The 23,376-nt window shown below is 38.3% G+C and overlaps 1 protein-coding gene across 4 annotated transcripts in view; it reads left to right on the top strand.

Annotated features, from left to right (window-relative positions):
* SH3YL1 (SH3 and SYLF domain containing 1) overlaps positions 1-23,376 on the top strand; it is a 53,598-nt gene that overhangs the window by 11,711 nt on the left and 18,511 nt on the right. For all 4 annotated transcript variants that reach the window (XM_049903216.1, XM_049903218.1, XM_049903214.1 and 1 more), the window contains exons 3-7: positions 4,987-5,097; positions 10,311-10,424; positions 13,582-13,646; positions 21,300-21,412; positions 22,275-22,403. In XM_049903216.1, the coding sequence (XP_049759173.1) occupies positions 4,987-5,097; positions 10,311-10,424; positions 13,582-13,646; positions 21,300-21,412; positions 22,275-22,403 (532 nt within the window). The remainder of the gene's footprint in view (positions 1-4,986; positions 5,098-10,310; positions 10,425-13,581; positions 13,647-21,299; positions 21,413-22,274; positions 22,404-23,376) is intronic.

Here is a 23,376-nt window from a genome sequence, read left to right as displayed (position 1 = left end):
CTAAGAACTCAGGCTGAAAATGAAAGATAAGTTATGGAGTAATTACCCATCATGTAAGAATTTTACACCCAAGTTGTAAGTTCCCACTAATACCTTAAATATTTTAACTTATAATTTCAGCTAGTACTGAATAGTTTTTGTTATGAAATATTTCAGGTATACTTGAGAGGCTTTAGAGAATAACAATTTACGTCTATGACCTATAACCCAGTCTCAGGGAAGGAAAAAAAAAGACGATTTTGTTCAAGTCCCCAGATTACCTTCCTCATTCTGCTGACCCCCTTCCCAGAGCCAACCTCTCCCCACTTCTAACAAATCAAAGGAACCATTCACTTGAATTTGGTGTTTATGATTTCTAAGAATGTCATTATATTTTATTATATATATATGTTTCCGTAAATCGTATATATTTTTTTACATGTTTTAAAACACTACATAAATGTGTCATACGTAGTGGTTAGGAGACTGGTGTCTAATCAAAAGGTTGACAGTTCAGATCCGCCAGCTGCTCCTTGGAAACCCAGTGGGGCAGCTCTACTCTGTCGTGTAGGGTCGCTATCAGTCATGATTGATTCGATGGCAAGAGGTTTTTTTTTTTTTAATGTATCGTCACGCAACTCATTTTCCCCTCAGTGTTGTTCATGGTTTTCTATGTCGATGCATGAAGAGCTGCTTTATTTGAAGTGCTGTATAAAATTCAAATGTAATCCACACCAAACTGTATTTGTCCGTCCTCTTTGATGAATTTGTTATTCATGTATACTTATTTTTATTTATTATTATTTTGCTATTAAAAACATTGGTTCAATGAACATTCTTACACATATCTTAGTGAGAATCCCTGGACAAGTTCCCCTAAGGTGTGTTCCTACGGGCAGAATCACCGGATCGCAAGCGCAGCACGTCTTTACCTGTGTTTGGCACAGCCAGATACCTCTCTAGAGCACTTGTACCAATTTATACTCCCACCAACAATGTATGAGAATTCTCTTTGTGCCATAATCTGGCCCACATTTATTGGCAGATTTTCTAATTTTTTCTAATCTGAAGAATAAGCAATAGTAATGCATACAGGTCTTTGAATTTCCCTGATTCCTAGTCAATTTGATCATCTTTTTATGTATTTATTGGCTATTGAGGTTTCCTCTTCTGTGAATTAAGTAATTATCTATTTTGTCCAGCTTTCTCTGGTGCTGTTTACCATTTTATTGATTTTTGGAAGATCTTTACATATTCTGGATCCTAAGTCTATGTCGTTTATATGTATGGCAGATATCTTCCAGTCTGTGGCTTATATTTTTACTTTTTAAATGTATGTTAATATATCTTTTCTGTATGCATGAGGTTGGATATATATCCATATTTCTGTTTATTATTGTGCATTGGTAATGGAATTCTCCTTTACACTGAATCATAAAGGTATTCTCTATTATTTTTATTCTTAAAGTTCTAAATTTTGCTTTGAATGCGTAAGCCTTCAATAACATTGAAAACTTTTGTGTACGATGTGATATTGCAATCAAACTTCATTTTATTTCCATACGGATGACCAGTTGTCCCAGATAGTATCCTGTCATCTCGGTCACATATTATACTTTTAAATAAATGCATATTTTCTTGCTTTTGTCATAAAGGTGACATTTTAAATAAAGTGCCAGAATGATGGCTTATTTAATAAATTGTGTTGTGTCCTTTAGAAATATTAGGTTAGGTTCCTACCTCATATCCTGGGAGCCCTGATGGTACTCTGGTTAAGAGCTTGCCTGCCAACCAAAAGGTCAGCAGTTCTAATCCACCAGCCACTCCTTAGAAACCCTATGAGGCAGTTCTGTTCTTTCCTATAGAATTGCTATGAGTCAGAATTGACCAGATGCCAGTGGGTTTGGTTTACTTATGTATTTTATACCCGATACTACTATAAGTTTAAAAGGGATTAAGTATTTAATGTAATGACTAATTTTTCAAATTTTTCAGCAGACACCTTTAAGGAAATGAAAAGACAAACCACAGGCTAGAGAAAATATTAAAATTGCATATATTTGTTGAAGGACTTATGTCCATGATATGTAAGGACCTCTTAAAACTAAAAAATAAAAGATAAACAATCCACTTTTTAAAATGGGCAAAAGATACGAACAACCACCACAGAAAGAAATAGAAGTGGCCAATAAGTGTATAAAACAATGTTCAGCATCCTTGAGCGTATGGGAAATGAGAGTTAAATCCACCGTGTGATACCACTGTATACCCACCAACGCAGCTGAAATCAGAAAGACGTGTTCCGCCAAGTGGACTGGGGTCTGTGGAGGAACTGGAATGCTCAGACATTTGGGGTGCAATCATGAGATGGTGCAATCGCTTCAGAGGATTCTTCAGCAGCTTCTTACGTAGTTAAACATGTACTCTAATGTGGACTGGCAATTCCAGTCCTAGATATTAACCCAAGAGAAATAGGATCATTTGTCCACAAAAGCCTTGTGCGTGACTATTTATAGCAGTTTTATTTGTAATGGCCCCAGACTGGAAACAGCCTAATTATCCATCGACAAGTGAATATATGGGCAAATTGTGGTGTTTCCGTACATTGGAACACTGCTTGACGGTGAAAAGGAATTAACTTCTGAAACATGCAACAGCATGAATAAATCGTAATAATTTTATGGTAAGCAAAATAAACCAGACAGAAAAACATACACACTGTATAATTGTACCTGTATGAAATTCTATAACCAGCAAAACTGACACATAGCAACAGATGTCAAATCAGCACTAGCCTGAAGCTGGGGTTGGAAGTAGGCTGGACTGACTGTATGTAAAGGGGCATGGAAAAATTATTCGGGATGATGGAAATATGGTTGTTACCTAGATCTATACACTTGTCAAAACTTACTGAGCTATACCAATAAAAAAGATGTATTTTGTTTTCTAAATTACAGCTCATAAATTTTGTTTAAAAAACCTATATTGAGATCCAACATTTTAACTATTCTAAAATAAATGCAAGTGCCAAAACGTGTGTTGTATGATACCCTTTGTTTTAAAAAGGGATAAAGGAGTGTACAGACACGTATACATAGACAAATACGTACATGTATATATGCATACATATACATGTATATGTATTTCATTAACCTTGCACAAAATATTATGCAAAGATGATCACACACCCAAACAAATACTGTTGATTATTTGTGTTAAGGAGCATTTAATTTTCCAGTGGCTCGATGATGGCCTGAGTCTTGCTGGTATTCCTGTGTTTAGCCACTGGGTTTAATAATGTCCCACTGAAATCTGTGAATGTGACCTTATTTGGAAATAGGGTCTTTGCAGATGTAATTACCAAGTTAAAATGAGGTGGGCCCTAAATCGAATGTGACCGGTGTCCTAAGAAGAGGAAAACTTGGACCCAGGGAGAACGCCATGTGAGGATGGAAGTAGAGAAATTGGAGTTGTGTGTCTGCAAGTCAGGGTCTACCAGGGATTGCCAACAACCACCACAAGCTAGGAAGAGGCAAGGCAGAGTCTCCCTTATAGCCTTCAGAGAGAGCATGGCCCTGCAGACAGCCTGAGTTCTGATTTCTAGAGTTCAGAACTGTGAGAGAATAAATTTCTGTTGTTTAAAGCCACCCAACTTATGAAAATTAGTGATGGCAGCCCTAGAAGGCTAATACAGCTGCAAAGAACTCATGCTGATTTATTTTGAAGAAGACAAAACGGAATTCTAGTATGGCCCTGATTGAGTTTGTACTTTTAAAATAAGTTACATATTTTGAACATGCCAGTTTTATTAGGAATATCTATGATTCCTTACCCTGGGGCAGTGAAGTGGTGCTGTCTTTGCTCATGTACTTCAAAACTGTAAAGATTATGTCAGAAATCTTATGAGCAAATAAATGCTTTTAGGAATTTATGAATATCCAAGCAACATGGAAAGTATAAAATGCTATTTAAATGCAAGCTTGTGTCACTTGTAGTAATCACCCAATTCTTGAGTCGTCTTATAATTTTACCAGTGAGAAAAGACTATACACACAGTTGAAAATTTTTGAGCACTAGACTGCTAGCCAAAAGGTTGGCCGTTCAAACCCATCCAGAGGCACTGCAGAAGACAGCCTGGCCATCTGCTTCTGAAGGGTCACAGCTTTGAGAACCCTGTGGAGCAGTTTCACTCTGCACATGTGACGGCGCCATGAGTTGGAATCGGCTCAGTGACAACCAACAACAGCATACAGGCAGCCAGTTCAAAACCTTTTGCCAAAAACACCAAATATACTAAATTTTGTATTGTCTATTCTAAACGGTTGTAAAAAACATTTTGTGTTAATTTTTTAATTTTTAATTAGTGTAAAGGTGAATTAAGAATTACAGGGAGAAGGTTGGACCAGATTTTGTTTAAGATCTTTAAGGGTCCTGTGATTTTTACGATTTTATGGTTCTGTCCCAGCATGACACAAATGGTTAAGTGCTCGGCTACTAGCCAAAAGTTTGGAGGTTCAAACCCACCCAGAGGCACCTTGGAAGACAGCCTGGAGAGCTGCCTTTGAAAGGTCACAGCCATGAAAACCCTGACTCAGACATGGAGTCACCGTGAGGCACAATTGACTGTATGGTCACAGGTCAGGTATCCTAATCTCAGAGTGGATTTGGTTTATTAGTCAGGAAAATAGAGATGAAATGGGTAATAATTTAAAAAAACAGACAAACCCAGTTCCATCGAGTCGATTCTGACTCACAGCAACCCTATAGGACAGAGTAGAACTGCCCCATAGAGTTTCCAGGGAGCGCCTGGCAGATTTGAACTGCCAACGCTTTGGTTAGCAGCTGTAGCACTTAACCACTACGCCACCAGGGGTAATAATTGGGGATTTCTAATTCATTTCCTTTGTCTGGTAGGATACAATTTGTTAATTCTTAATGAAATTACAACAAATTTTTAACATCGTGAGTAGATTTTTTCGTTTAATACCTTTTTTTTTAATCTTTCAGTGAATAACCCTATACCTTCCGATCTGAAATCAGAAGCCAAAAAGGCTGCTAAAATATTAAGAGAATTTACAGAAATAACTTCCAGAAATGGACCTGATAAGATCATTCCTGGTGGGTAAATGAAGTACATCTTGTTCATTCCTAAATTCGTTTTGTTTTTTACATTACTGTTTGCATTCCTTCACATTTCATTTCAGGCAGACAAGCCCACTGATACCAGCAAGTCCTTAGGCCACTTTTCTGTCACAGCTGATCCAGCAATGCTTTGAAACTCATCCATGTGCTCTTTCAAGATGGTCTCCTCGATAGGGCCAACTGTAGACCGGAGCAAGCCAAATCATGGGCATTTCTTTTAAGCCATTTTTCCTCCCTCTTCTGTCTTTCCATTATATATAATCTTTTTCTCCTGACCTCCTCCTTTCAATGTGCCCAGTACTCTCTTTTTGTTGTTAAATAATATTTTATTGTGTTTTCAGTGAAAGTTTACACAGCAAGTTAGGTTCTATCTTGGTCATCTAGTGCTGCTATAACAGAAATACCTCAAGCAGATGGCTTTAACAAAGAGAAACTTATTTGCTCACAGTAAAGTAGGCTAAAAGTACAAATTCAAGGCATCAGCTCTAGGGGAAGGCTTTCTGTCTCTGTTGGCGCTAAAGGAAGGTGCTTGTCTTCAATCTTCCCATGGTGGAGGAGCTTCTCAGGCTCAGGGACCCCAGGTCCAAAGGATATGCTCTGCTCCCAGTGCTGCTTTCTTGGTGGTATGAGATCACCAACTCTCTGCTTGCTTTCCTTTCCATTTATCTCTTGTAAGATAAAAGGTGGTGCAGGCCACACACCAGGGAAACTCCCTTTACATTGGATCAAGAATATGACCTGGGTAAGGGTGTTACATCCCACCCAAATCCTCTTTAACATAAAATTACAATCACAAAATGGAGGTCAACCACAGAATACTGGGAATCATGGCCTAACCAAGTGGTCACATATTTTGGGGGGACACAATTCAATCCATGACAGGTTCCCATCTCACAATTGCTACACATACTGTTCAGAGACATTGGTTACATTTTTCACAATGTTTTAACATTCTCATTAATTTCCTTCTGGATGTTTCGCTTCCAGTGATCTGACTCCCTGTCCCGTTACCCTTTCATCTATGCTTTAGCGTAATCGTTGACCATTTGGTCTCATATAGGTGATTTTTTTTAAAGGTGCTCAGTGCTCACTAGTAATATTTATTTTATGAGCCAATCTGTTATGTAGCTAACAGGTGTCCCTCAGGGGGGTAGTTTCAGTTCAAGGTTTATGGAGTATCTCAGGGCAATAGTCTTGGGGAGTCTTCTAGTCTCAACTGGTCCAGTAGCTCTGGATTTAAGAATTTTACATCTGTTCCATATTTTTTCCCCTTCTATCAGGAGCCATCTACCGTATTTTTATGAAAATAATGCTTACCTTCTGCATTTGTTTGCCAACCTCACCTCCCCCCCCCCCACTGCGAGGTATTTTCTTAAACGCACTATGCTATTTTTTTTTTTTTTTTTTTTTTTTCAGAAATGTGAAAAAATTGGCTTAGCAGCACTTACAAAAATACCTCACAGGGGAGGGTGCGGTTGGCAAACAAACTTATTTGTGTAAATATACAGTATTGTGGCCCTGATTAGAATGGTCATTAGTGGTAGCCATAAGGTGCTCAGTACTCAAGCACTATATCTGACTTCTCCACTGCAGCTTTCGTTAAAGCTCATCTGTCCTTTTCTTCATTTCTGGAGAACTTTGTAATATTACTCACTAGCTAAATAGGTCCCTAAAAAAAAAAAAGTCCCTAGGAGGTACAAATGGTTGTACTCAACTACTAACCTAAAGGTTGGTGGTTCAAACCCACCCGTTGGCTTTGGGGAAGAAAGGCCTACTGATCTGTTTTCATGAAGAACACGGTCAAGAAAACCCGACAGTGCAGCTCTACTGTAACATATCGGGCCACCGTAAGTCAGAATCAAGTCAGTGACTATGGGTTCCATGTATTTATGGAGTCTAATAAATAAAATTTCATTTGGTATTTTCTCTCTCCTGATAAGACATTTACATTTTTATAGTGGTTTAAGAAGACATTAATCGATAGTTTGGGAACCTCTGTCTGTTCATTGGAGCCCTTAGGTGGTGGAAACTCTCAGTGTGTTCTGCTGCTAACTGAAGCGGTTGGTGGTTTGAGTTCACCCCGAGGTGCCTTGGAAGGAAGACCTGGTGATCTCCTTCCCAAAAATCAGCCATGAAAACCCTGTGGAGTGCAGTTCTGTTCTGACAGGCTGGGGTCGCTGTGAGTCTAAATCAACTTGACGGCAACTGGTTTTTACCTGTTTATTATCACTACCAGTCATTTCCAAAGGGGGCTGTGTAGAATACTTATCACCTGTAAAGAAGATTGATAAACAAGTCCGTCTGGGCGTTGTCGCAGACTGAATTTCCCTCCCGATCACACTGTGTGTCTCTGAGTCCTGCACTACAGAAACGAAATTTCTTCTGAAGCTATTTAACCACACAGCTTGAATTTTAAAAATATTTTTAATAATATTAATTGTTGTTATTTTGAATCAGCCACTCCACATATTGAGAAAACGGGGCAGACTGGCTGGCAGCTCAGTGTCACCTGGGAGCTCGTCAGGAATGCAGAGCTTCAGGCTCGACTCAGACGTGAGTCAGAACCTGCCTTTTTCACAATATCCCCAGTGATCTGTGTGCACATATAACCCTGAGAAGCTTTGGAGCATAAAGAAAACTCAACCAGAAAAACTGGATTTTCAGTAGCAACTGTGGAAAGGCAGGATAATAGAAGAGATTTCTCGGTACATATCAACATTTGCAAAAATGTCAAGCCAGCTTAGTTTATGGATAAACGGCATTTACTACCATGAACAAAATCTGGGTGTGGATTATTACTCATGGTTTATGTACAGCAAAATTTCATCTTGCCTTTTTTCTGCCTCCTGTTCAATGGATGTGGCTCAGAGAATGAAAACCAGTTTATGTATTAGCCCAGGTGTAAACTTACCTCAAGGGTATGTAGGAAGTATATGTGTGTGGGTGTGTCTGTGGGTGTGTATAGGAGAAAGGGTGTTAATTACAACAAGGGTAATATATATCAATAAACCAAACCCATTGCCATTGAGTCAATTCCAACTCATAGAGATCCTATTAGACAGAATAGAACTGCCTCATAGGGTTTCCAAGGAATGGCTGGTAGTTTCGAACTGCTGACCTTTTGCTTAGCAGCCAAACTCTTAACCAGTGCGCCACCGGGGCTCCAGATATGTTGTATAGTAGAAAACAACATCTACAGAAAATGTTTGAGCAAAATGCCTAGACGTTCTAGAGCTTCTTAGTGGTATGTGTTTATTCTCCTCCAATGTTAGGGGCTGTGAGGTACGAGTGAAACTTCATTTAGAAAGTATACCTGCAAATAGTGCATTTTGTGCAGTAAGTGAAAAACGAACTTGCAAATTATTTAGCATTTACTGGTGTTTCTGTGTCCCTGGATTTGGGTGAATAATCTATAAAAATGTAGTCAATATTTGAAATATATTTATTATATAGCTTTCAGTCCTCCTACAATGTATTTATAACCTTTTCAGATACAAAAATAAGGGACACTTAATAGAGCAGCATCTAGGAGGCGCACCTTATTTTTCTATATCCTGCTTAATTAAGAGCTCTACAATGTTTTGGATGTTAAATTCTTAATATTCTTGGATGAATTCTTTTTTTAAGAGTCAGTTATTAAGTTTTGAAATAGTGTACATAATTAGAAGTTTAGTGTTTTCTAAGTACAGCTACAAAACTTTTTTCTGTGTACTGGTGTGTACAATCTGGTTTCACTTTCTTGACAGAATATTTGGCTCTGATGATGATAAATTATACTACCTTGTAAGTATTATTGGTATCCAAGAATAATTTCCGATTTTCAAGCTTCCCTTGTTAGTTTGAAAGATGTACTGTTGTGTTAGTAAATCACAGAATAGTGAGGCACTGTGTTTAGTGGGTACATAGATTAATAACCCTCATTTTATGTAATGTACTTCCCTGAAATGTGAATAAACCAATACTTTTTTTAATTGAATTGTATTTTCAGTGCACTAGGAAGTTAGGGTTGCTTTGAGTCAAAGTTGACTCCGGGGCACGCAACAACAACAACAAGCAATTAAGCCATTAAGTGTAAAGATTTAAGTACTGGGCAGATCATTTTATAGACTTGAAAACTTTTTAAGGTGACAAAATCTCTTAGTTTTTCTGGTTTTGAGTCTGGATTTTCATATGAATAAAAGGTGAACCTAGCTATGAGGCTTTAAAATCAAAGTTTTGCCCCATAAAGGTTTTTGATCGTTTTATAAATTTTTCCTTAGCAGTGTATAAGTCATAACTTCTTTTGGCAATAGTAACGTTTGTTTTTTAAATTGTGAATTATTTTCTAAATTAATGGAAGTCACTAAAATACCCCCCGTGCCGTCGAGTCATATATTATTTAATGGCCGGGATATGTTCTGTGAAATAGGAGACTATGTGATTTGGACGTTGTGTGAACACCCTATTATATACACGCGGACCCCGGGTTACGGACAAGTTCTATTCCTGAGTGTGTTTAAGTCGATTTGTTCATAGGTCGGAACAGTTAAGAACAGTCCTTATCTAACGTCAATTAGTCAGATGTTTGTCTTAGTATATAATGTACAGGGTACCTTTCAATGCATGAAAAACAGAGGAACACTTCCAGATACACTAGAACATCAGTAACACATTAGTACAGTAACGATAAGAATGTTTTGATGCAGGTCACAAAATAGCACCCATTGTTATTACAAGCCATTGTTTGTATGTTGAATTTTTAATATAATAGGTTTTGCAGAGCTTGGTTCGTACCTACGGGTTGTATGTAAGTCAGATGTTGGTAATTCTGGGACCATGGATGTATATACAGTCGGACATCGCCCAGACATTATGCAGTGTAATTTCCTTGTTACTCGATAACAATAAAATCTCATTTAGATATCTAAATTTATTATGATAGTTGCAGGAGTTTTGAGCATTTATGATGTTACATTTAGCATTGCAAAAATAGCAACATTAAAAAAAAAGAGGTAGGAGTAGAGAAGTTTTATGCCCATCTGTTATGTAGCTAAGGTTTATTCATGGTTCCTTTATGCCATTAAGATTCTTAGTTAGAACCATGGAATCTTGTTCAGCAAATGTCTGTGTGTACTGACTGTTTCACACTTGCTTATCTATTCATCCATATTAAGAATGCATACCTACCTATTGTTTTTTAACATCTGCAGCCCATGTGATTGCTAAAGCTAAAGGTCTTGCAATTCTTTCTGTGATAAAAGCCGGATTTCTGGTCACTGCCAGAGGAGGCAGTGGGATCGTGGTGGCTCGCCTTCCAGATGGAAGTAAGTGGATATTTGCTCACCTAGAGGAGTAGAGAATCTTAGTTCTTTTCTTTTTTTTTTTTCTGTTTCCATTTTGAACACATTTCATAAGGATTATGACGGGTTCCCCTCATGCCACCTAAAATTGGCATACTCAGGGCTGTTCAGTTGAGTGTGGAGGTGTTGACAGTTAACCCCGAGGAAAATGAGTTTTTCTCTTTCCTTCCTCCTTTCAAAATCATTAGGCAAGATTCAATGGATAAATCATACTTTGTTTAGTATATACTTTGTAATTTTTCCATGGAGCAAATATTTAAAATGACAGTCTACGCATTTTTGTTGCTAAATGTGAATTCATATTTCTCAACTTCATGGTTTAGCTGTTTTGTTTTATGGAAGTTAATATGAAAATAAGGGGTCATCTGTAAGCTTTACAACCATATCTCTGGTAGCACCATAAACACTCACATTTTCAAAAATTTCCCCCAAGGCAGAATGATAGCAATATCAATGTAATTTGATTTTACGTTCTGGGGTGAAATCAATTGTTTGATTTTCAGAGGTGAAATCTAAATACATTTGCCTTGAATCCCAAGAACCAAATATATAATAGTATTTAAAATGTTTGCAGGTATGTCATAACCAACTAAAATGCTTTTTATACCAATTTAACATTTGCTGCTCAGTCCTATGATTGAACACATTTGTCTATTAATAGCTTTTTTTTTTTAGTGTAGGTAATTTTTATTTTAAGAGAGAGCATAGAACACATACTGAAAATAGATACATTTAGGGGGTTTGTAGAGCCTTTAAATACCAGCCAGTTGGATTCACTAGGTTTCCGCCCAGGTCTCCCCACAGAAAACAAGCATCTCTCCCTTAATTAGTGGCTTAACTCCCATACCTCAGTGCCAGGCTATGAAAATGAAAACAACGAAATTCTCTTCTTCTCAAGCATTACCCAGATTTTCATGGGCAGAGTTCTCAGCAGTACACCAAACAAAATAGAGACACATTCAAAGGGGGCCCCCTATCAGATGAGACTGAGAGTCTGTAAGAAAACCATGAAGTGGTATGTTCCCAAGGCCTTCAGGACCCCTCTGGCTGCCCTCCATTGACAGGGTGATTGTAGTTGAAAGGGTTGAAGAACTGTCAAGCTCTGGAGTTTCTCTCAATCCCAGGCAGACCTTTCAATTCGTTTCAAAAGCCTAAATTTCTCTCTCCAGTCTTCCTAAATAGCCAGCTGTTTTCTCTGTAAAGTGTAATTTAAAAGCTGTCCAAATAAGGCCCAGCAAGATCACAGGGATTATGGCCAGATGTGTTTAGGTCCTGAGATGCTAGATTGTAGACGCAGCCTTTAAACAGGGTCAAATTTCCTAATATAAAAAAAAAGGAAAACAACCCTGGGATCAGCAGATACTTATTTCTGTATTTATAACTGAATAAATTAGTTATGGATATATTCAGGCAATAACCTGTTATCTAGAATACATGCTGTCTTAGTTTTCTTGTGCTGCTATAACAGAAGTTAACACAAGTGGGTAGCTTTAACAAACAGTAATTTATTATCTCACATTTCAGGAGGCTAAAAAAAAATTCAGGAGGCTAGAAGTCCAAATTAAGGGCCCTGGCTCTAGGGGAAGGCTTTCTCTCCGTTGGATCTGGAAGAAGGTCCTTGCCTCTTCTGAACTTCTGCTCCTGGGCAATCTTCTTGTGGCTTGGGATTTCTCTTCCCCTATCTCTGCTCTGGAAACCCTGGTGGCATAGTGGTTAAGTGCTACGGCTGCTAACCAAAGGGTCAGCAGTTTGAATCTGCCAGGCGCTCCTTGGAAACTCTATGGGGCAGTTCTACTCTGTCCTACAGGGTCACTATGAGTCGGAATCAACTTGGTGGCACTGGGTTTTGGTATCTCCACTCTACTCATTTGTTTAATCTCTTTCATGTCTCAGAAGAGATTGACTCAAAATACACCCTGCACTAATCCTGCCTCATTAGCATAACAAAGACAGCCCAGTCACCAATGGGATTATAACTACAAGCATAGAGGTTAGGGTTTGCAGCACACGTTTATGGGGGACATAACACATGGTAACAAGGAAAATTAGGTTTAAGAGTCCCGAAGTGGCACAAAAAGTTGAACATTTGGCTACTAACCAAAAGATTGACAATTTAAACCCACCCAAAGGCTCCTCAGGAGAAAGGCTGGGTGATCTGCTTCTGAAAGGTGACAGCTTTGAAAACCCTATGGGGCAGCTCTACTCTGCAACACATGGGGTCGCTATGAGTCAGAATTGCCTCCACAGCGTCTGGTTTGCTTTTTGTTTTTGTTTTTTAATGCCTGAATGAGTTAGTTATGGATATAGTCAAGCAATATCCTACTGTCTAGAGCACATGGTAACAAGGAAAATTAGGTTTCAAAAACTAATACACCTCTTCAGAAAACATCTCAATTATCTCACTCTCTTCTAATCAAATTAAAAAAAAAAATTCCTAGACTTGTTTCATGTAACTGTTTCTGTATCAGGAAAAGCAAGTGTACACTAATTCTGAAATGTGCCATATCATAACAAATGAAATTACTGTACTTTCAGTTTCCAAATGTTATATATATATATATCATTTTAGACTTCTAGTTAAATTAAATTTATACCCAATTTCTTATGCTTCTACCAGACACCAAGGATGCCGAGACAGCTTTGCTCCTGGAGAAGTTACAACAAAAACAATTCAGTGCTATATTACCCTTAGAAGTAATTATAATAAAAATATTCCCTTAAGTTCCTTTTACTCTCATGTCTGTGGTAGAACACTAACTGAAGGCTAGAGTTATAGCTAAATTATTTTATAAAACATAAAAATGTTGACAGCTGAAACTACCAAACACTGTGTCGTTAGCTGGTGAGGAAGCAATGGTTTGTTGCTTTGCACGTTGGCAGGGAAAGATCAGATGGTAAGGGCTTGTGAGTCTATGAGACTCATCATGGCTGTCTGTAAGCTTTCAAACATCTTTAATTTTTTAAAATTGTGTATGCTTATCAAAGAGCATTTAAAAACAGAGAAAAAATACTTGTCTCATTATTTAAAAAAGAAACACTATGCCCATTTTAGCATTTTTCCTTCCCATATTTATATGCCACGGGTTTTAATGTGAAAATAACGTCTGTCTGTTTTTATCAGAATGGTCTGCACCTTCGGCCATTGGGATAGCTGGCCTTGGTGGGGGATTTGAAATAGGAATTGAGGTAAGTGGTCTATGCATAGGCGTACAAGTGCCGTAGTCTCTGTAAGCGCCCGAAACTCAACGCAGGAAATATGAGAGATGTCTTATTCTTATTTTAACACTGACATCTGTGAAAATGTCCCCATTTTACTTTCATGATGCATCTAAACTATCTAATGGTTCCCATGTTTTGTTTCCTTGTCTTTCATTGAGAGTAGGATTTCTTTCACTGTTTTATCTGTTTCCATCTTGAGCACATCTATCTAACGGATATGTCTCAGTGACTGGAAAACTGCAATTGCGGATTTATGATTTGCTGTTTGGAAAGTTGCTTATCTCCTTCAGCAGGTTTAACAAGCCGAAGCTCAGATAGTAGAGTTTAACTAGTTTAACACAGTGTATCGTCCTTTGTGGCAAAATGCAGCTTTGTAACATCTGATATTCCGATGACTTCAAATTCTTTAAGTAGAGATTAACTCCATACTATTCCATTCAGTAACTTTTCTCCTAATGATTGTGACTTACCTCGAATGGACTAGAAATTATACACCAGGAAATACTTGTTTACGAAGGTCTGTTACACAGGGGTCACCTTAGGCATGATCTTAATCCTTCATCTCTTGCCTTATTGCTAAGTGATTGGTAAATCAGATCTCCTGATAACCTCAAATGATTTTATTCTCAAATTTCAGTCAGTTTCCTCCTACGCTTTCCTTCTATGAATTTGCTCTGTTGCCATAGTTTTAAATTCCCTTAGCCTTACTGGGAGGAAGTATTTTTGCTAACTCTTCTTTCATCTTTATTTGACTTCCTTTACTCATTGCTATATAAATGTCTAGTATGAAAAGTAGAACGTATTTTAATTTTGCCTATCATGACTGTATTTTTGTTTATATTCAACCAACCAAATCAAAGCCTTCAAAAATATCGCCCTCTTGTGGAAAGCATGTTTTTAGATGTGGCTGTCGGCTTCCATAGATTACAGTCTTGGAAACCCTGTGGGGGGTCCTATACTCTCCTATAGGCCACTCTGAGTTGGAATTGACTCAACGGCAAAGGGGTTTTTTTTTTGGTAGTCTCCAAGGAGCCTTGGTGGCACAGTGGTAAGTACTTGGCTGCTAATCAAAAGATAGTGGTTCGAACCCACCAGCCACACCACAAGAGAAAGATGTGGCAGTCTACTTACTGTGGAACAGTTCTGTTCTGTCCTAAAGGGTCACTGTGAGTTGGAATCAACTCGACTGCAGTGGGTTTGGTTTTTGGTTTTATTGCAGTCTCCCTGCCCTCTGTTTCCCTGGCCTATACCTACTTTTCTGGTAGATTGTGGCCCCTCCAAAAAATCAAAACCACTGAAGTAGAATCAATTCTGACTCATCATGACCCTGTAGGACAGAGTCGAACTGCCCCATAGGGTTTCCAAGGCTATAATATTTATAGAAGCTGACTACCACATCTTTCTCCCTTGGAGTGGCTGGTGCATTTGGTTACTAGCCAAGCACTTAACCACTGCACCACCAGATTGTGGCCCATACCTGTTGTGGTCGAGTTGATTCTGACTGATGTTTCTTTTAAATAAATAATGGCCTGCTAGATTGCTAGTTCTACTGAGTCACAGCCACCGCTTTCTACAACCCCTCTGATTTCTTGCTAGTTTGGGGACATTAGCTCAGTGCTTTGGGAGTCCATTTCATATAACCTTTGTTTAAAAAATGGGAGAGACGTAATTAAATTCCAATAGATTAAAGACTAAAAATGAGTTTCCCTGATAGTTCTTTGAAAATAATAGATTTTTAGCCATAGTGCACAATAATAACTTTGAAAAACAAGTATGAATAAAGTGTAGTCCTCTCATCTAATAAATGAAATAGAAAGATTTTAAAGAAACATTTTATAAAATGATCCAATTTATTATCTTTGAAAGGTAAATTGGTATAGTGGTTACGCTGTAAGAGTAAAGATTCTGGAGTCATACTACCGTGGTTCAAGTTCTGACCTGAGCACCTACGGGCTATGTGATCTTGGGCAAGTTACTTTTCCTCTCAACTCCTTAGGTTCTTCACCTGTAAAACAGAGAATAATATCCTTCCCTCTGCTTGCTTATTTGTTCAGTGACTTGGCTGGATTATTTCACTGAATCCTATTCCCCTTCCCATTCGCCTGCTCCCAGTGTATAGCCTCAGAGGATGAAGCCTGAGCGTGCGTATTACCACCCCGAATGACAGTTTTATCAGGGTTGCCTTTGTCTCCTTCCCTGGTCTCTCTCCGAAATTGTTTGAATCTGTCAGTATACACCTAGTTGTTAAAAAAAAAAAAAAAAAAAAAATTTTTTTTCTAGCCTCAGCTAATTGTCCGCTCTGTTGTTTTCGATAATGCCCTGAGAAACAAATTGCTCCACAGTCGAATCAAATTAAATTGTGCCCCTTTGTAGGGGTGCTCTTTGAGGGTCGTCTTTGAGGCTTCTCCCAATCTCAGGAGGCCTTTTCTTAACTGACTCTTTCCCTGGTTCTCTCTGTTAACCTAGCTGGTCGATGGTTTAGCGCCATGCTGTCACGGATCTACCAGCCTCCTCTTGTGTATCACAAAAACTGTCATTGTTTTTGCCAGCACGTTATGCTTGAACTTACCCGCTCTGTTCCAAGTAAAGTCATTTCCCTTGAGGAGAGCTTTGGAGCTCTCAGTTCTTAGAGCCTGCCCCTCGCCCTGGGCACAGGCTCCGCACCTCTGCTCTAGAGCTGGGGGCTGGGTCAGTGGCTCTGTTCTCTTGAGTCTTTGGTCATTTTCTCTTGCCTCTTCCAGGGTGGAACTTTTGCTCTATGGGTGAGCTGGAGTAAGGGTGATTAGGGTCTCGGTATTCTTGGGTTGTTGGGCCTGGGATAGTTTCCACCCTGTGAGTCGGGCTGGGTTGGGAAAGGACTCCCCAGATCCCTCAAGTATTTATGCTTGTGATAGAGCTTCTGAGACATAGTACTGGGGAACACTGGCAGCCCCCCTCCATCGGGAGGTAACGTGGCCCTTGAGGACGCTGTGGGAAGAGGAAGCCCTGTGTTCTTGGTGGGCCCCCCGTCTCTCAGAGAGGAGCTTGCATTAGACTCACCTGGGGGAGAGAAGAAGGAACTGGCTATGACTTGAATGCCGCAGCCTCGGGGAGGTTGAGCAGATTTTATTGATTAGATGTTTCTTCATTTGTTCTTCATCCTTAGGACAATATCCAGATACGTTAAATGGTTTTTAAAACTTTTCAAAATAATTTTCATCAGCTATAGGTATCTCTTCGGGGACAGGATCCACGGAGCTCCTTACACCACCATTCTGCAAGTCCTTCTTCCACAAACTTTGCTTTAAACTAGTTTTTAACAGTTCCAGGACCCTTTGGTAACCTTTAGATGGCATTTTGATTTTCAGCCACATGATACCGGGGGGCGGAAACACAATTTTAAATATTACGGTTTAGCTCTTTTTTTTATTAGTCATAGGACATTGAGCAAACCACTTAATCTTCCTGAATCAAGTCTGTAAAGTAAGAAACTTGGGACAGATGATTTCTCAGTACCCCCTTGTCCTGATACTCATCACTGGGAACAAAGGATGCCTGTTCTGGGCTAAAGTTTGTGATGTGTTGTTTTGTGCTTGGGTCAGTCTTTTTGCTTTCTTCTAAGCATTTCTCTTCAATGTTTTTTCCAGGGTCTTCATCAGAACTACAGAATACAAAATTATTTGAGTACTATCTTCTCAGTTATTTCCACCATTATTCTAGATGTTAGGGCAGAAGTTAAGTCATTCCTTGCAGTGAGCGCTTTAGAGCGTTATGGCTTAATTCTCTCAGGGAGTCCTGATAAAGGCTGCAGTTTTATCTTTGTGTCCTTAATGACCTGCTCTTCATGGCAGTTCTGATAACTGGTGAGAATTTATTTTATAAAGGATGCTGCTTAACAGCAGCTGGAATCTCAGGGTGCTACTAGGTAGCTTGTTGTCTTATCCATTGATTTCACTTAAGAGTAATTGTCAGATTTCAAGAAGCTTCAGACTCACCCTTCCTGGGGTTTAAGTGCAGATGATCCACGTGGGGGATGTTTTATGTTTTATCAGTCTTAACCTTTAGACTCACAGATTCTGTAGGGTAGGTATCATACCTATAGCTCCCTGTCCCTGGATCATCATGACCTAGGTCAGTGAATGGCTGTATTCTTCCAGAGAATAGGCTTGGGAGAGGGAGGGAAATTATGATGGTAGGAAGAGAGAGATTAGAAAAGAAAGAGAATTATGATTGTGAGAAGAGATTTGGAAGTCAGTGGTTCAAGGAAAGATAATGATAAAACTAGCCTTGATTTACACACTGTTAATTTTCAAGGCAACAGCTATAGCAAGGTCCTGATGCCTGGTTTGTCTTTGGATTTATCTCTTACTGTTTGTTGTATACCAGAAGCCAGAGTGAACTCTGAGGCCATCAAGTCCGGTCTACCTTGCTTTCATCCAAAATTATCATTTCAGAAAAATTTCTCAACTTTTTCCAAAGAGAATTTGGAAGAGCTCTTTTACTTTAATGAAGAGAAAGGTATCTAGGCTTAAGTTAAGGAGAAATTATCGTTAGAGATCAGAGTCTAATTTTTAAGTCCCATAAACTCTGAGACTGACAGCTAAGAGGAGGATCTGTCGGCATGAGAAATGTGAGGTATGTGTTCACCGCACAGATATAAGATGGTCTGCCGACCCCTCATCCCCCAGTTTGACTTGCATGTTGAGACTGGTGGTATCTCACACACACACACACACACACACACTGGTGGGGTATGAAAATGGTTATTACCCACAGAATGAGGCTTTCTGGGGAGATCAAGGTAGATTCCCAAGCACACCCAACGGCGGCTTGAGAGAAGGAGAAGGGAGACTGGCCCAACTTTTATGGTGGTTAGGAGTTGTGGCTGGGGTGATGGTTTACACCAGTTCCCAAGGAGGGAGCACCCAGGCTTTCTTATCAGGTGACCTACATGTGGGGCAGAAGAGAAAGGGAGAGTGGTGGCACTTAGAAGTCATCAAAAGTCGAACATAAAAAACAGAGTCAGACTCTATTAGAGGATACAAGTAGGTGACGGTACAAAGGACTCAGTTGCTTGGAATTATTAAAATCCATAAAACATGTATTTTTACTGGGAGATAGGGGATAGCCCCATATCAAGAGATAGAGCTTCAGGAGATGCAATTGCAGAAAAAAGAAGGCCAGTGATTCTTAAGAACATTTACTCCCCAGCTTTTCCTGCCTGACAATTTTTTTTTTTAATTATCTTTAAGAATGGAATTTAATTGGAAGATTTGGATCTTGTTTACAGTTATTCAAGTCCTAGTGCAAACTTAAGAAGACTTTATCAAATTCCCAAATGGTTGTCTTATACTGTTCTATCGCTCCAGTTTTTTTTTGCAGGAAATGTTTTGCTTTTCATTCAAAGCTGCAGAAAAACCAAAAAATCCCTAGTGCCCGTGGCTATCATGCTGCTCCTCAAGCCCCCGTGTAGCTTTTGACCTGGTTCTTTATCTAATTAGTGGTATCACCAAAGAACACAGGATTCTCTTACCCTTATTTCAGAAGAGCTGAATAGAGATCAGAAAGCAAATTAAAGGATGCATTTTTTTTTTTTAATTGCCTCTTCAAACTGCACTAAGATGTAGTAAACAGAAGAACATAACACCTAGACCATCTACAAGGTCATGGCTAGGAATTTTTATGTACTGAGTATCTATGTACCAAGTATCATGTAAGGCAACTTTTATTATGTTACATAAAAAATGTGTATAGTAAACCCAGCACATGTTGTAAATTATTGGAAAAATTGACTAAGTTTGCATAAGAATTATAAATAATGCTGTGTGCCGTTGCACACCATGACCTTCAGAAATCATTCAATATAAAATGGAAATAAAAGCAGACAGGAGTCAAGGTGAAGTATTTTGTGTGGACACCTAAGTGATACGTTCATTTTGTACTGTGGATCTTATATGCCTCTGCCTCCGCACCATCACCATTATAAAATGATTCAAATTAAACCCTTATTAAAAATATACTTGTATCAAGAACTCTGTTAGGTCCTTCCAAGTAAAGTCTCATATGGTAATAATAGAATCCTTCTGTGAGTCAGATAAAAGAAAAATATAAAGAATTATATAAATTAACCCAAAACCCATTGCCATTGAGTCAATTCCGACTCATAGCAACCCTATAGGATGGAGTAGAACTGCCCCATAGTCTTTCCAAGAAGTGACAGATAGATTCAAACTGTCAGCCTTTGGGCTAGCAGCCATACCTCTTAACCACTGAGCCACCAGGGCTCCGTATAAATGAAAGTGTTATTTAAAACATTTTTAGATCTTTAATGTCAGCCTGCTTGTCTTTTGCCTATTTTTCTGAGATGTGAAAAATACGATGGTAGATACTATTTGCTGATAACCTACTATATAGTATTAACCATAGCTAAAACTTATTGAGAGCTTACTATATGTCAGGCTTTGCAAATGATTTCAATTCATCCTAAAAACCCTATAAATTGTGGTTGCTATTATTATATCCAGTTTACAAAGGAGGAAACTGAGACATAGACTGGTTCAGTCTTTTGCCAGCACAAGTAAGTGGCAGAATTGGAATCCACACCCAGATAATTTCAATTTTGAGCCCAAATTTTTAGGACCATCTCATTTTACCTTCTATTTTCTAGATACACTTGACACATATAGCTGATCCTCCCAATAGTTCTACAAGGTAGATCCTAATATGCATATTTTTAAATATAAAAAGATCAGAGATCCAAAGGCTAGATAAAAATACCCATGGTCACACAGCTGTTGAGAAGTGGAGTTGAGATTGAAGCTCAGGTCTCTGGGACCTCAGGGCCCTTGCTCTTGCCCGTGCTCATTTGGATGGATCCTTTGAAGGACTCTATTATTACCAATTCTATTTTTCAGTTCTGAGTTGAGCTTTACCATCGAGGTGGTGAAATTGAGGGACAAATGCTTTCTCCATGTTGACGGTCTTGAGGATTCTGTTGAACCTCATTCTGGTTTTTGTTTTTTTCTTGAAAAGTAGGCCTCAACTCATGGCAACTGATTTTCTTCCAGGTATTTCGAACTGGAATAGTCTTGCAGTGTGCAGTTTACTCGTAGTGGGCACATGGCTTTGACACGACACATAAACTTGCAAAGTATCGTTAGGGTCCTTCGCCCCCATAGTTCCTTGACCTTATGTGCTTATTTCTAGCGCCATGTTCTTTGGATTCAGCTTTCTTGTTTAGTTTGAAGAGGTCAAGGGCCACTTTTGATCCTTCTCGCCTATCTCCATTCACCTGTTTCTAGTTATCATTCATGACAGTTTACTTGATGTCGCTAAACCTCAGAATCACCAGCTACATCACAAGGATGTTGAGAAGATTAAAGGAGAAAATGCATGTAAAAAATGACCATGTGGTACATAGTAAATGCTCAAAAGTTATTTGTTGTGACTACCTGTGGCATCCTCAGGTCAAAATAAAAATATGGCTGTTTTTTCATATTATTTCTCTGTCTACAATGAAATTCTTGTGGCAATGGGTTTATATATATATACATTCAGATATGGTATATTTGAATTTTAATCAACATATATGGTGATACTTAGATATAATTATCTTTAAATAATTGGGTTTCTGCATTTTAGGTCTCGGATTTGGTAATAATTTTGAATTATGATAGAGCAGTAGAAGCTTTTGCAAAAGGTGGTAACTTAACGCTTGGCGGGAATTTCACTGTGGCAGTTGGGCCGTTGGGAAGGTGAGTACCGTAAGAAGGTTTAAGCACTGTGTATTGTTTTTTCCTCAGGAAGCTTGAATTAAATGAAACAAATTTATGGTTTACATACTTGCCTACTCCGAGAGGATTTGATGTCATTTATGAATAAGTATATAAAAAGTATAATAGAATTAGCAAATTCGAAACTAGGACATACAAAAACAAAGTATTTCAGAAACACAGGCCATCGTACCTGCTGGAATTGAACATACAATCTGCCTTCAAGCATTGAGGGAGCCAAGACAAGTCAAATTTTATTAACTGATTAAATACAGGATTGGTCAGGAAACAGTTTTCTCCAACTAAATCATGAAAAATTAAAATGGAAGTATTTTACTTGAGTGATGCTTGCAATGTTTAAAGTCTATTTTCCTTCTCTATCAAAGAGGGACTATTCTTGGGTTATTCCAAGAATGTAGAAATGCTTTAAACCCAGACCATTTACAGCAGTTACGCAGTAAAGTCATCTAAAAAAGTTTCTTGGTTGTGTGAAAATACTCAGTATGATAAGAATCCACACCCGTCAGTATTCTTAAGTATAGTTCTCTGTTTTAGAAAAGGAAGGTCTGGTTGGAAAATATCAGCTTTACATTTATTTTTTTTCTGTTATACAATTCTCCCTTACATCCTTCTATAATTATTTTATAAAACATATCCCTGCTCGTATCCTGCTTTTCCTCTAGAGCACACCCCGATGAGGCTAACATGAAATAAAACATAGAAAAATAATTGAACTAAGTGCAGAACAAGGTCATTATTTTGGGTTAAAAGTACAGTGCAATTCAAACAGGCATCTTTAGGTTTTAGAGTCTCTCATGGCTCTGTGCTGTCTTCTGTTCTGTAGGAATTTGGAAGGAAATGTGGCCTTAAGAAGCTCTGCTGCTGTCTTTACGTACTGTAAATCAAGAGGACTGTTTGCGGGCATATCTTTAGAAGGCAGCTGTTTGATTGAAAGGAAGGAAACTAATCGAAAGTAAGTTGAAACCAAAAATGATTTTATCTGTTTTTTTTAAGAGTTTACAGAGCGTGTATGTATATATTATTTCAAAACAACAATATGCAACCTTTTATATTTCTTTATTTAAACTTTAAAAAAAATTTTTTTATTATTATAGAAAAGTTAGAAAACATGAAGAGAAAGAAAGTATATTCTACACCTTTAAGACTATCACTGTTTACATTTTGATCAACTACTTTCCAAACATTTTTCTAAGCATAGTTTTTCTTTTTTTGTCCATACATGATCATAATTTTAATATATATTCAATTATGAATTCTGTTTTTTCACTTAGCATTATTACATAAGGAATATAAGCACGTGTTAATGACTACATAATATTCCACTAGTTGACTGCATTGTAGGAAGTGTACTTCTCAGACGTTAGTGGAGGGCAGCGAGTTATAACGTGTGGGGCAATCAAGATATTGCTCACTATGAAAGGTTTACCGTTATTGCACTGTGCCTTAGTCTTTCCTCCATGTCAAATAGAGACCAATCTTGATTAAAAAAAAAAAAAAGATTTGAAAATATCCCGAGAGGCAAAGGGGAGCTTCCACTTTAAACTGGCATCTGGCTATTTTTTCCCAAAGCCACTCTTCCAAATGAAAATTGAGAAGAAGATTAAAAAAGTAATACTGACTGAACTATTTCCAGAACCTGGAAGAAATGCCACTGATTTCCAGAGCGCTAGAACGGTTGTTTGGTTAGAACTGACAGAGTTGGTGGTTGACACATGCTTTACCATTCACAGCCCAGCAAGCCCAGCCCTCTGGGAATGCACAGTCTTGCCACATCAGTGTGCTCGAGAATTTCATAGCACATTTGATAATACTCAATATTAGGAAGAATGGGGAAAAAGAAAAGTTTGCTGGATTCTTCATTTCTTAAAATCAAGAGATACATTTTTACTTCTGGTTTTATTAATTTGAGAAATATAAGTTAGAGA

Source organism: Elephas maximus, chromosome 12 (assembly GCF_024166365.1).
Source record: "Elephas maximus indicus isolate mEleMax1 chromosome 12, mEleMax1 primary haplotype, whole genome shotgun sequence".
Lineage (NCBI taxonomy): Eukaryota > Metazoa > Chordata > Mammalia > Proboscidea > Elephantidae > Elephas > Elephas maximus.
This window is presented reverse-complemented; position numbering and strand designations above follow the sequence as displayed.